At 40.8% G+C, this 13,046-nt stretch overlaps 1 protein-coding gene across 2 annotated transcripts in view; it reads right to left on the reverse strand.

The window, feature by feature from the left end:
* Window positions 1–668: 668 nt before the first annotated feature.
* MGAT4C (MGAT4 family member C) overlaps window positions 669–13,046 on the reverse strand; it is a 309,759-nt gene continuing 297,381 nt past the window's right edge. For both annotated transcript variants that reach the window (XM_053406767.1, XM_053406768.1), the window contains 3 exons: window positions 8,586–8,738; window positions 4,823–4,970; window positions 669–2,254 (listed from right to left, as the gene is read on the reverse strand). In XM_053406767.1, the coding sequence (XP_053262742.1) occupies window positions 1,098–2,254; window positions 4,823–4,970; window positions 8,586–8,738 (1,458 nt within the window). In that variant the 3' untranslated portion in view covers window positions 669–1,097. The remainder of the gene's footprint in view (window positions 2,255–4,822; window positions 4,971–8,585; window positions 8,739–13,046) is intronic.

Consider the following 13,046-nt stretch of genomic DNA (forward strand, 5'->3'; position numbering starts at 1 on the left):
GGCCGGGATGGCCTTCTTTCCTACAACTGTCCTTGGCTCTTCTTGTATTGCAGCCCCCAAGAACTTTGACTTAGTAGCTCCTAGGGTTGGAGCTCCATATGCACATCAAAACCTATAGGCAACCGATGGCCCTCCATCTGCATTGGCCTTGCATGCTGGGGCTAATAGGAGTTGGAGTTCAGCAACATCTGGAGGGCAAAGGTTCCCCACATCTTCCTTGTAGGTTACAGAATTGTCTGCATTTCTGCAGCTGTCACATATCTAAGTCTCTTCTGTGCTGAACATGAAGACCAAAAAGAACCCTAAAGTATAATACGACGGATAATGAAAAACAGAAAGGCTACTCCCATAATTCAAACTGAATACTGGGGAATGAACCTAAAGGCATATAAAATTGAATTGGTGCATCATTTCAATGTAATGAATCATGGTAGGACCAGACATGGTGACTGAGATCAAGAATAGTTTACAGAACTTGAGGTGAACAGAATGAGCATTACAGATTTATAGCAGAACATGTATTTTCATTTTAAATAAGTTGCAAAGGGTATCAACACTGCTTTCATACAGTTCTCACAGTAGAGATTACCACCTTCATTAACAGGAGTTCTGTCACCAAAACTTTCTTCAGAACAAAACAAACCACCAACCACTGTACAAACACAAACCACCATTACATTTTTAATTTATATGTGGATACGATGGAGTCAAATTCTTTTGACAATATACTGGCACAGGCCTACAAAACCTTTAAATAATGAAACAGCACTTGCTTTGTTAGTACATTGGATTTCCCCCCAGAGGGGAGATGAAAACAACAGAGAAGTGGATTTGGAGCTCGAGAGATGAACAAGAACTTGTTTGCACTTCCTAAAAAAATTCAAACATTCCATCAAACTAGTAGTTGTATATTGCCTGACTGAACCAGTAAAAACTAGATTGCTTTTGTTTGTTTTATGATTTCCAAGATTGACAATGTCTTTAGTAAAAATCGGGTTGGGTGGAGTCATTTAGGGAGTGGCACCATTTTTGGGATTCAAGCGACGGGGCCAGCTTCCCTTATAAGGAAGGGGAAAACCTACTGTGGTACATTTGCCTTATTGACTTGGGCTCTGTGAAGTCCATATGCTAATGCTCCGAATGATCAACCATTCCTTTTGGCTTTTGGTAACAAGTATTCTCATACAGTTAATATCAAAAAGAACTTTGTGCTCCACATTTGTAATTTCAAAGTTTCCATTTTTAAACTCCCCTAGCCGCAAGAAAGTAGTACATTGCCTCCCTTTTTTGCCACCAACAATTTTTTCCCCAACTTCCAGAGCCCCATGATGCAAGATATCATTTTGTCGGTCTTCTGTCCCAGTGACAACTTTAATTCTGCTAATTTTAATAGGTTTTTCAAAGACGATCATATAGAAGTCTCCAGTCGAGGGAGCTTTGCCCCAGAAGTACTCGTCGACGCTACTGTATGCCTTGCTTGCTTCATAGTTTTCAAATACATTCATGTTAGTGTGCAGGTTGGCAGGTGGGTTATCAGGAAGGTCAAATGAATCCTCTTCAAAGTCATCATCTTTCAATTTATTCTCAGCACCCTTGTAGGATGAATAATATCCCATATGCTGGAAGAGAGATGGTTTGAAACGTATCACATCCTTTTGAGCCAACAGCCCACGGAAATGTATCAGCAGCCAGTCACAAGGCATTTCCTGGTAGAACATCAGCAAGAAATGAGCCAGGCGAGGGAGATCATGGGAATGGTACAACTTCCCAATGTAGCCCAACTTTGAAAATTCTAATGTCACCCAGTATGTTCCTTCTCGTGAGGTTATGACTTTCTTCACAACAGTCAAGAAGTTTTTTGCACACCGAACATCATCTTCTAGCATCACATAATAATCAGAAAGGTTAGCACAAAAGTTAAGCAAGAAAGCATAATCTACATTTTGCTTGGAACGAAATTTCACTCGGTCCTCTGGGTCATTATAATTTCTCTTAAGGCCATCCAATACAGGATAGTATTCTTCAGGCGTATGGATCACCATTAATCTCCCAGCAATTACATGATGGGCAAATTTCTGTGAAATATCCTGAACCATCCCATCACACCAGGAGGAATCAAACTCTGCCAGGTGGACCACGACTGCAATTTCCTTCAGCTCTTCATAACTTGACTGCTCAAAGATGGACTTGATTGTCTCCAGCAAATAATTCCCCTTTTTCCTTTTGACAGAGGACAGTCCAATGGTAAGATACCCTGAAAAGGAGAAGCAAATAATAATAATAATAATAATAATAATAATAATAATAATAATAATAATAAAATAAATAAATAAATAGAGATTACAAATATTGTCAGAACATGGGAACATAAGGAAGAGCCTACTGGATCAGGCTGATAGCCCATCTAGTCCAGCATCCTGTTTTCAAAGTGGCCCACCAGCTGCCTGTGGGAAACCTACAAGCAGGCCCCAAGCACAACAGGACCCTCTCCTCTTACGGTTTCCAGCAGCTGGTATTCAGAACTATTACTTCCTCCAGCTGTGGAGACAGAGCATAGCCATCATGACTGGTGTCACCTTCTATCTTTGCAAGGTAAAAGCAGAGTTGCTATTTTATTCAAAATAAGGTACCTGAATCACAAAGGCCATAGGAAATATATGGCCAGCCGGCCTTTTGCATTTCCCCCTTTTAGATAGCAGATCCCACACCAATATCACATCATGAATGGCTTTTGAAACTACCTAGTTTTGTGTGTCTGGTGGGTGGGTGGGAGAGATATTTTTTTACAAAGTAAAAGCTCTCCTGAATGCATATAATTTTGAATATTTTTTGATTGCTTTAAGGATAATATATATTGGCTAATCTTGATACCTTTTCTCCAGAAAGATGTATTGGGAGCACACAGAGGCTATTGCATTAAACATCAGTTGTTAACTGCAGGAAGTAGTGTGAGATGTGAACTAAAAAAGCCAGGAGGCATGTGTACAAAGATGCTGGCAGGAAAACAATATATTTACAATATTAATGCTATACACTCTGTTTGGGGAATGGGAATTTTAAAGTTATGGCTCACAAACTGTTTACAATTCCATCCATTAGGGAATAAATGGCAAATTAATGTCTCCCCTCCCCCTTTTGTACTTAAAAAGGAAATAAAGCAAGGACTCTGATCCAGTCATACTCATGCATTTTAAATTGTATTGGTGTCAGTGGGAGAATTAAGCTCTGCTGAAGTCTTCACTATTTAACTCAATGCTCCTGAAATATCCTGAACCATAGCTAGATTATGCTTAAAAAATAGATTTTGGGTTGGTCGGAGAAAATTGGGTAAAGTCTATCCTCCTCCAGGAGGGGAGGGGTTGTGAGCGGGAGATGATTCCCGCGTCATGCAGGGGGCGCTCTGCCCCCTGCTTCAACTCCAGGGCTGGCGCATCACGCCCCTCCCTGGTTGGGCACCTAATAGGGAAGCTTGCGGGGGCGTGGCTTGCCGCTCAAACGCGGCCGCGCCAGCCATCCCAGCCATTGCACACACATTTTCTTCGAGTCACCCACCCTCCACTCCCTTTAGATTAGCTTTCCTGAAACTTTGCTATGGACCTCTGGTTGGTCGCCCTGTTTAACCAGGGGGCCTGGTAGGAGTTTTTTCCAATTGGCTAAATTGGCCCGGCCTCTTGGTTTTTTTCGCCTACCTCGTAGCAACCGTCACAACTTTCGTGGTATTTGGCAGTTAGGCATTGGAATGTGTTGTTGGTGTTTCAGGGGGCAAGGTGTGGCCATCGCCTTCTCCGACAATCTGGCGGTCATGGATCCTGTCCGATGCCCGTGTGGCGGGGGGCCATGGCACGACCCTTGGTGACATCAGGAGAGAGCCTATAGTTGTATTAGCATCAACAGGCTCCCCCTACTGGTAGTTAACTCCTCCTCCGTGGTCCAATGCCTAAGCCAATACCTTCTCACATGCTGTAATCAATAAAGTTGTGGCCTTTTCCTTACCCATTAACCTTACATACTGTGTCCACGTGTCTTTATTCCCCAAGCGGGGATCGGGTCCTCGAATCACAACATGTTGGTGTCTTGAATTCAGACAACAAACATTCATCCAGAGCACGGAAATTGATCCATATTCATTTTGTATGGGTATTCAAAGAATAAAAAAACAGGCATTTTCGGAAACAACATGTGAACCAGAACACAGCTATCCTTTGAAATTGTGCTGCTCTGAATTTTGCAATGCAGTTCTCACACCATGTAGTGTGTACAAAAATGTAAATACAATGGTAAAGTGTGCATATAGATACATATATTAGTGACAGTAATGTACAAAAATGCATCGCATTAGGGGAAAATTGCTTTGCAAAAATGTGTTTATTATGGGAAAATGCATATAAAATGTGCATAGTAAGAGAAATTCATATCAAAAAAATGTTGAATTAATTTCTCATGAGGTGTTTAAAAATAAATAAATCACAAACTGGTGTAGACATGTGGAGAACGGACCTAAAGGAAAAATGAGAAACTGAAATTGACATATTTACTCATCACTAACCCCACCTAAGTATCAATCCTATGCCCTTCCTAAAACTGTGCCACAACTTAGGGAGTTATGAAGGCCTCTTCCTTTTCGTGTTCATGCACTCTGCACATATGACATACACATTCTGCGGGAAAGTAAAGTTTATCAATTGAATACTGAGTTAAAGCTTCTTTCACCCAACTCTACTAAGCAGCAACATCCAACTTGCAGTTTTTTCTCTGCTTGCTGCAATTAGGTCAGATAAAAATCTTGCTTTACTTAATGAAATCGAAATGTTCAGATACTTACTTTTTCTTAGCAAAGGTGTGCCAGCCAGATAGCGGTAGGAAACATTTATTGATCCTGAGAAATTGGACAGATCTTTAAATGTGTGAACATATCGCTCTGAGTTTAATTGATGTGTGGCTGTTTCTCTGATTAACTGTTTGTCTCCATCCTAGCAGTTGGTAGAGAAACAGAAAAAAGCAAGACATTCACAATTCAGAAGCTAGTGTGAGGAATGGGGAGGGGTTTAGGGACAAAAACACATCCTTACACTGCAAATATATGTAGATTAGTCCCTATTAGCCTGGTTATAAGCATGTGCAGGTGGTTTCAGGTAGAATCAAGCATTATAATTTGCATCAAAAACAGTATACATCTAACTTGATAGGCGATAGAGAAATGTATTCAGATATGTGATTCTGAATCTGCACTGTCAATATGTGCATATATTACTTGCTAAACTGTAGCATTAATGTACAGGATGTGGATCAGGAACACAATGTCTGTGTTTGGATAATCATATATTGGTTTATTAAACTGAAATATCAATACATTTTTTTGTTATTTCAGACACTTTATTCTTTTTTGGCAAACATTTTGGGAAGGCTTCCAATTAACTACATTTTCCCATTTCTTCCAAATTCAGAAGCAATGATTAACAGCTTCAGAGCAAGTTGGGATGTTCAGTCAACCTCAAAGCAGAGTTTAACATCCTGGCTTGTTGAAAAGTTGTTAACTATACTGTCCTCATTTGGATGAAACAGGAAACATTGCTTAATTAGAGGTTGGCTGGTCGGACTAAAACCCAGGAGGAATAAAGGGGCTGTGCTGAATACATAGTCAGAAGGTTAATTTGTATCTCTGATTATCAAGCTGAGATAGAAGATCATCCAAAAGTTAAGAAAAGATAACAATATTTTTTTTTGGGGGGGAATAGAATTAAATTCCATTGACAATCAGATAGATAGACAGCTTGTTAAACATTGATGTTGTTTAACATGCCAGGGGAGATTAATAACTTTCCCATTTTTATTTGAATATAATGATATTATATATTAGAACTATTTTCCCATGGAACGTGAGTTCTGCCCATGAAGTACAGGTCCAAAACACTCCTTTGAAACAAGAACACAATGTGTTTCCAATAAAACAAATCCAGACTGTATGAAAGGTACTGCTGTACATTTCAGAACTACCTCCCGTGCAAGTGTCTTCTTCAATACACCTCAAAGCCATGCTTCATCTATGTATATTGTAGCCATCTCTCTCAAGAGATGTGAAAACCGCTTGGCTGTAGCATCTCAAAGGAGGTTCTGCATTGAAATGTTGATTTTCCTTCTTTTTTCCATGGCAACCTCAATGCACATTTTAGGCAGTGTTGGTTAAGGCAGAGTACTAGACACATGGAACGCATTCTGAATAAGGCATGGAAACCCAAAAGCTCTATGTCTCTATTTGTTGTATAATACTTTTGAAAAAGCTTCAAAAGTCCTCTCTTTTTTGGAGGGGACAGTGCTGGTTTCAGATTTTACACTGACTTTGGAGCAGTGTTGCCTCTGCCCATTGAGAACCGCCCTGCCATTAGGAAGAGAGAAGTGACTGCATTAGCCAGCAGATTTTGGCTGTCATGAAATGGCAGCCAACATTGTTGTTGTTGCTACAGAGAGGGATATTCTGCCTCAGGTGCCAAAATAACCTAGCTGGCTTTGAATACTATGCTCCATGATTTGGGCACTATATGTTGTTATATCTCAGGCAGGAACATGCCAACCCTGTGCCCATTGGCTTTTCTCTCCCCCGGGAATGAATCCATACCACCTCCCAGAAGGAGAGGGCAAAGCATACAGAAAATACTTGTCCTCCGCCTCACACTTTTTATTTACTTAGAGAGGGTAGGTGAAAAGGTAGCAACACCAAGGAGGTAGAGCAACAGAAGACTCTAGGTTGAGGGGTCATTCCTGGACAATGTGCCTTGGCAGTGACCCAACCGAGCCAACCCCTGACACCATCCCACATATTTTCCCCTTGGATAACTGAGCATCTTTATCATTGCTCCCACCACCTTGACATGAGTATTCAGAGGGCTAAGGATTTAACTGATCCTTGGAATCTGTATAATTCTTTTTCTCGTGAATTTGAATTTATGAGAAAGGAAGCTCTCAAAAATGTATGTAGTCTTTCTTATTATGAGGGACACATAAAATATATCAGATAGTCCAGGAAGAAGAGGAACAACAAAAGTGACAAGTTCCAACATCCTAATATATAGGATAAGCTCAGATGTAACATGAAACCATGGTCTGTTTAGTTAAACTGTGGTTTGTTTTAACATTTGAGCTTTGGTCTACTCACAAACTGTGGTTTGTTTGGCACTGACAATGCAGGAACTGCAACCATGGTCTGAAGCTAGTTTGCAAGTCATAGGTTGTACCATATATATATTAACAAAAACCACAAATGTCTCTAGATCATAGCTTGTCTGAAAGTTCAGACCATGATGTGTGAACTTAACTATGGTGAGTACAAAACATTACTTCTCATTAGGTCTAACTCAGACACTGAATGAACCATAAAATCTCAGAAGAACTAGACAAACACAGCAGAGGCTCAGCAATGAGATGTGCCAAATTTGTTTTGAAAGATACAATGGAGGGAAAACACATTTTATTATAAAGAAGTCAAATAAAGCACAATACATCATGCCATCTGGGAAGTTCACAAAAAGATCTAAAGACAAGCAAAACAGAAACAGCATAAACCACAATAAATAAAAAATCCCAGATATGTAACTGTGGGATTTTGAAGCAATTAGCAAACCAAAGGAGGCATCAGCCAGATTGACAGAAAATATGGTATAAGCCACATCACATCTAATCACAAGTTAGGGGTTGTTAATAAATAAAATCCCGCCTACAATCTTAATGCAGATGGTGCCACAAAAAGAAGCCATATATCAAAAGCTGAGCAGAATACAAAAAATAAAAAGGACCAAATGTTGGGTTCTCTTACTTGGAAATGTCTTGCTGGCTGAAGCCTGAACAGCCATATACAAAAGTGAATCCTTTCTGTGGTGTTTTAATAGCAAGGAATTTTGTAATCAATTGGAAAAACAATTTATTTACTTTGCCCAGTTCTTCTAAGTTGGGAGAATCCTCCCTTCAAAGTCATCTTGGGTGGGCAAATGTGGAGGACAAACCACACCCATCCATTTCATACTCTCTCTTTTTTGTGGGTTTCCAGAAGCAGCTGGCTGGTTGCCATTGGAAAAAGAATAGATGGACCTTTGGTCAAAGCCAACATGGCCGTTTGTTCTCCCCCCAATAAAAACACACACACTTAGGAAGTGGCTGAAGGATTCTAAATGACTCCAGCTGAAGACAAACCAGAACTGTATGTTTGCAGCTTCAGCATCCAATATCCTGAAACCTTCTACTCCTTTCCCCTGGCCAACATTGCTAGAGCTTTGGGTAGATTCCATCTTTTTCTGAACTCAAGATGTGCAGCATGGCTGATGTTTCAGTGCTTCACATTTGCTCAATAAATCATGCAGAAATGAAGAGAAGGCTCCAACAGGCAATGCTATCATTGCTTTCAGACCCATCTCTTCAGCAAATAAGTAATTGTTCACTCTGTCTCACAGTCCACAGACAGTTCAGCAATCCCTTTGGACAAGCTATCACACATTTTATGACTCACGGGAGAGGACAATGCCCACCCTCACATACCTGTATTTGTTTTTGTTATCCAATAGTTTTAAAGGGTAGTTTGTTCTATACACCAAACTTACCAAGACATAGCTATCTTCAATGTATAAGTTCATGAACAACAAGCAGATGACAAGGACTCCTAGGAAGGAAACTGCAGATCGCTTTCTCAAGCATCTCATTTTGTCCAGATAATTCAGTGTGAATCTCATATGGAGAAAGGCATAGGGCATCTCCTAAGGGAGAAAAACATAGGGAAATTAGGTTTTCTGTAAAGCTCTTGTGGGAAACAATTGGTAAGGTGAAATTTTAAAAACACTACAAAACTTTTGCTCCTCAGAATTTCTTACATCTCTTCGTGTCTTTATCAGCTGCTTCATGTCATATAAGAAATCATAAACTGAATTTCATAGTCTAATGTTTACAAACATGGAAAAGCTTGACATATGAAGTAATAGTAATAATAATAATATCCAGTGTAAAGACATCACACCAATTTCTTACTGATCTCTCTCAAATATAGCTTGTGTCTATATGCCATCGTTTTTTAAAAAATGGCTGACACCATACACAAGGTGGTTTTCAAGAAACGTGCACAATTCACTAGGTGTGCAGAGCTTTTGGCCATCCAAATGTTGATGAAGTACCATTTGCATCACCCCTGACTATTGGCCATGCTTGTTAGGGCTGATAGGAATTGAATGATATTGCTAAATATCATAAAAGAATGAATGAATTGGACAAGGCTTGGCCAAAAACACTTCAAAATGCCATAAACCATAGCAGCAGAACATGCAATGAAAAGCCTGCGAAAATAGATAGGTTTGTAAAACTTTCTTTAAAATCAGAAGCTAGCTGCATATTTTTTGGAAGGGAATACCACAGGATAGAAGCCACCACTACGAAGGTCTTATCAGTGGAGGTAACAAAACTACACACACATTCTTTTCTTGCTCCCTCTGTGAAAGGAAGAACATGCAGGGCACAGACATTCCATGTCTGCCCCAGAGTAATAATAGCAAAACACTACCAACATTTATGTGACTCCAATCTGAAATTGTTTACTCATCTCTACAAAATTTAGTCAAATTGTATGGGCCTGAACCGAGACTGTAGTGTTGGGAATTGATCAGTGAATGTTTGAAAGTAGCTAGTAAAGAAAACAGTAAGAATTCAAGCAAGGCATGGCAAATACAAACGGCAAGCAACTGAAGCAGAAGTTTTGCCTTATGAATGTTTATAGCTGGTGACAAAAATGCTAGTTGTTTTCTGCTTTTAAAATCTAGCTTTCATTGAACTCTCTCACATGGTTCTACCTGAAATAGGTCACGGTACCCTGAAGCATAGCGGGGTGAGTCCCATAACAAGTTTGAAATTCCATGCTAGAGACCTGAATCTCTTCAGGGTGCTTCCAGATGAGAGATGAAAATGCTTCACTGAGATATCACAGGTAAGTCTGTATTTGGATTTCCCCTGGAAAGGGTAATTCTGAATAAAATTGGGGGCGGGGAATAGGAAACGGCATACTGATGACAACAATGTTGTGTGGACACTGCAAAAGAGAACCTTGTACTCATGAAGAAGAACACCGACCCAGAATTATCACCCATCCGGAGGCCTCATTTATATGTTCATATATAAGTCTTTATCAAGACCTACACAAAGCAGCCTTCAGATATCTACAGATATTTATCGGGAGGTGGGAATGCAGCAAAGAATTTGTTTGGAAGAGCTACATCTGAAAAGAAAATTATCAGATACAACTGGAAAGTTCAGGGCTTAAATAAATAAATAAAATGCTGGAGCCATACCAAGGATGTCTTGAAACAGCAATGTCATAGGTGTGTCACAGCATAATGTTGCATGTGTCAAAAAACTTATTTGTACTTTTATAATCACTAGATGGCAGCATGGATGCATATTATCTTCTTTCCTAGCTCTGTTTGCCCTACTGCTTTTTTCATTAGGTTATCTAAATGCATCACCTGTTTTTCTTTTTAGCACACTTAGAGCCAAATCTGACTTAACACTTTCCCTACATGGAGGAATCCATATGAAAAGTTTATATCAGAATGGATCTTTTTATTTTTATTTGCTGTTGTTGAGGAGGAAAACCTGAAAGAATAAGATGAAAACTGTCTGTTTCTGCTCCTAAAGGCATGCGTCCCATATCAAGTAATGAGATGGCTATGTATTAAACAGAAAAGTGAAACATGGGATAATTAACATTTCCTTTGAATTTTCTAATTTTTTTAAATTAAAAAAATTCACAAATTACAACCAGGCAGAAAGCACAGGCAAAGAAAAGAAAAAGCCTCAGAGTAGAGGAAGGGTGTGTGGGTTGAGAAAAATGGAAATGTTAATTTGCTCCTGCACTTGGGAATAAAGGGACAAAGACAATGAGAATGAGTTAAACTAAGGAACACAAGTTAATTAATTAATTGGGGCTGCAATGCTAAAGCTGTCCAAAGATGAAGAACAGTTTGATGTGGCCTAAGTGCATGTCTGGAAACATAATTTTGCTGCTAAGTTCATGCCAAAAGACAAATAAGCACAAGGCAACCCCAGCCAGTTTCGAAATAACATGCACAATTAGAATGTCTCCTGGTGTTCTTGGCTTGGCCTTCTATTTTAAAAAGACTTGGCTGGTAAAGAGTTAGAGCTGGAAAACATAAACTCTACATGGCACTGACATGCACTATTTGCCCCCCTCTATTTGTGTTACTCTGGATTGTATATCTTTACAATTTATGGCTCAATTGTTGCTCTGCCTCGCTGACACACTGGTGGTATTTAGGGGTTGACCATGTTAAAGCCCCATCCTCATCAATCAAGTAAGAGAGCAACTTTTCTGCTGGTTCTTCAGTACTTCACCAGTACTGGACCATAAAGAAGGCTGATCGCCAAAGAATTGATGCTTTTGAATTATGGTGTTGGAGGAGACTTTTGAGAGTCCCATGGACTGCAAGAAGATCAAACCTCTCCATTCTGAAGGAAATCAGCCCTGAGTGCTCACTGGAAGGACAGATCGTGAAGCTGAGGCTCCAATACTTTGGCCACCTCACGAGAAGAGAAGACTCCCTGGAAAAGACCCTGATGTTGGGAAAGATGGAGGGCACAAGGAGAAGGGGACAACAGAGGACAAGATGGTTGGACAGTGTTCTCGAAGCTACAAACATGAGTCTGACCAAACTGCGGGAGGCAGTGGAAGACAGGAGTGCCTGGCGTGCTCTGGTCCATGGGGTCATGAAGAGTCGGACACGACTAAATGATTAAACAACAACAGAGGTGTATTTTTTTGGGGGGGGGGAGGTTCCCCAATGGAAACAGGGCCCGAGTTTTCAATCTCTTCCTGCTTGTTCACCACATTAAACACAGTGGCATTCAAAGATGGGTCTGCCCATGATGTTGTCATGGAAACATTGCTTTCTTGCAGTGCCATGTGTGAGGTGTATTTGTTTTTATCCCTGGGGAGCAGACCTGAATGGAGTCCTTGTTGGACCCAGTCAGACCCACCCGTTAGGAGGGAGCCCACGACAAGCCTGCCCACCCTTGACCTAATTGTGTCGGCAGGCTAAATTCAAGATATCCAATTGGAGCAAATGGGCTGTGGCATTTTCCTATGGCAGGGATTCCTGTCTGTTCTGGCTGCTGTGGCTGTGGGCTGGCCTTGTCCCTCAAAGCCGCTCTTAGTGGTAATTTGCCATGCGCCACATGCAGCTGGTGGTAGGGCTGAATCCAACAGTGGGCAGGGTGAAAGCAGGGATGCAGTGTGGGGGCTTCCAGAGGGGCCATGGTCCTGGGCATGAATTTTTGAAGGGGTGTGAAGCAGGCAGTCACACACAGGTGCCCCCAACGTTGTCCAGCATTCCTTTCCCAGGCATTGGAGGAACCAACGCTCACAAAGAGGGACACCAGGATGGGCCATGTTGGGAGTGCAGGCATGGGGGGCGGGGTGGATCACACCCGTCAAGTACGGCGTCAGGTGGCCAGTATCCCGCCTGCACCACAAGAGCAACAGCAGTGCCAGGAGCAGCAGAATCCAAGACAGTGGCTCTGTGGACAGCAGCAGTGCTGCTGCTATAGAGCCAGTCACACAGCCCCATCATGCTGGTCCTACAGTGCTTGACACATCTCTTACAGCAGGGGTCAGCAACCTTTTTCAGCTGTGGGCCGTTCCACCATCCCTCAGACCATGTGGTGAGCCAGACTATCTCTTATCTATCTATCTATCTATCTATCTATCTATCATCTATCTATCATCTCTCTCTCTCTCTCTCTCTCTCTCTCTCTCTCTCTATCTATCTATCTATCTATCTATCATCTATCATCTATCTATCTATCATCTATCTATCTATCTATCTATCTATCTATCTATCTATCTATCATCTATCTATCTATCTATCTATCATCTATCTATCTATCTATCTATCTATCTATCTATCAATCATCTATCTCTATCTATCTATCTATCTATCATCTATCTATCATCTATCTATCTATCATCTATCTATCTATCTATCTATCTATCTATCATCTATCTA

Source organism: Podarcis raffonei, chromosome 10 (genome assembly GCF_027172205.1).
Source record: "Podarcis raffonei isolate rPodRaf1 chromosome 10, rPodRaf1.pri, whole genome shotgun sequence".
NCBI classification, from domain to species: Eukaryota; Metazoa; Chordata; class Lepidosauria; order Squamata; family Lacertidae; genus Podarcis; species Podarcis raffonei.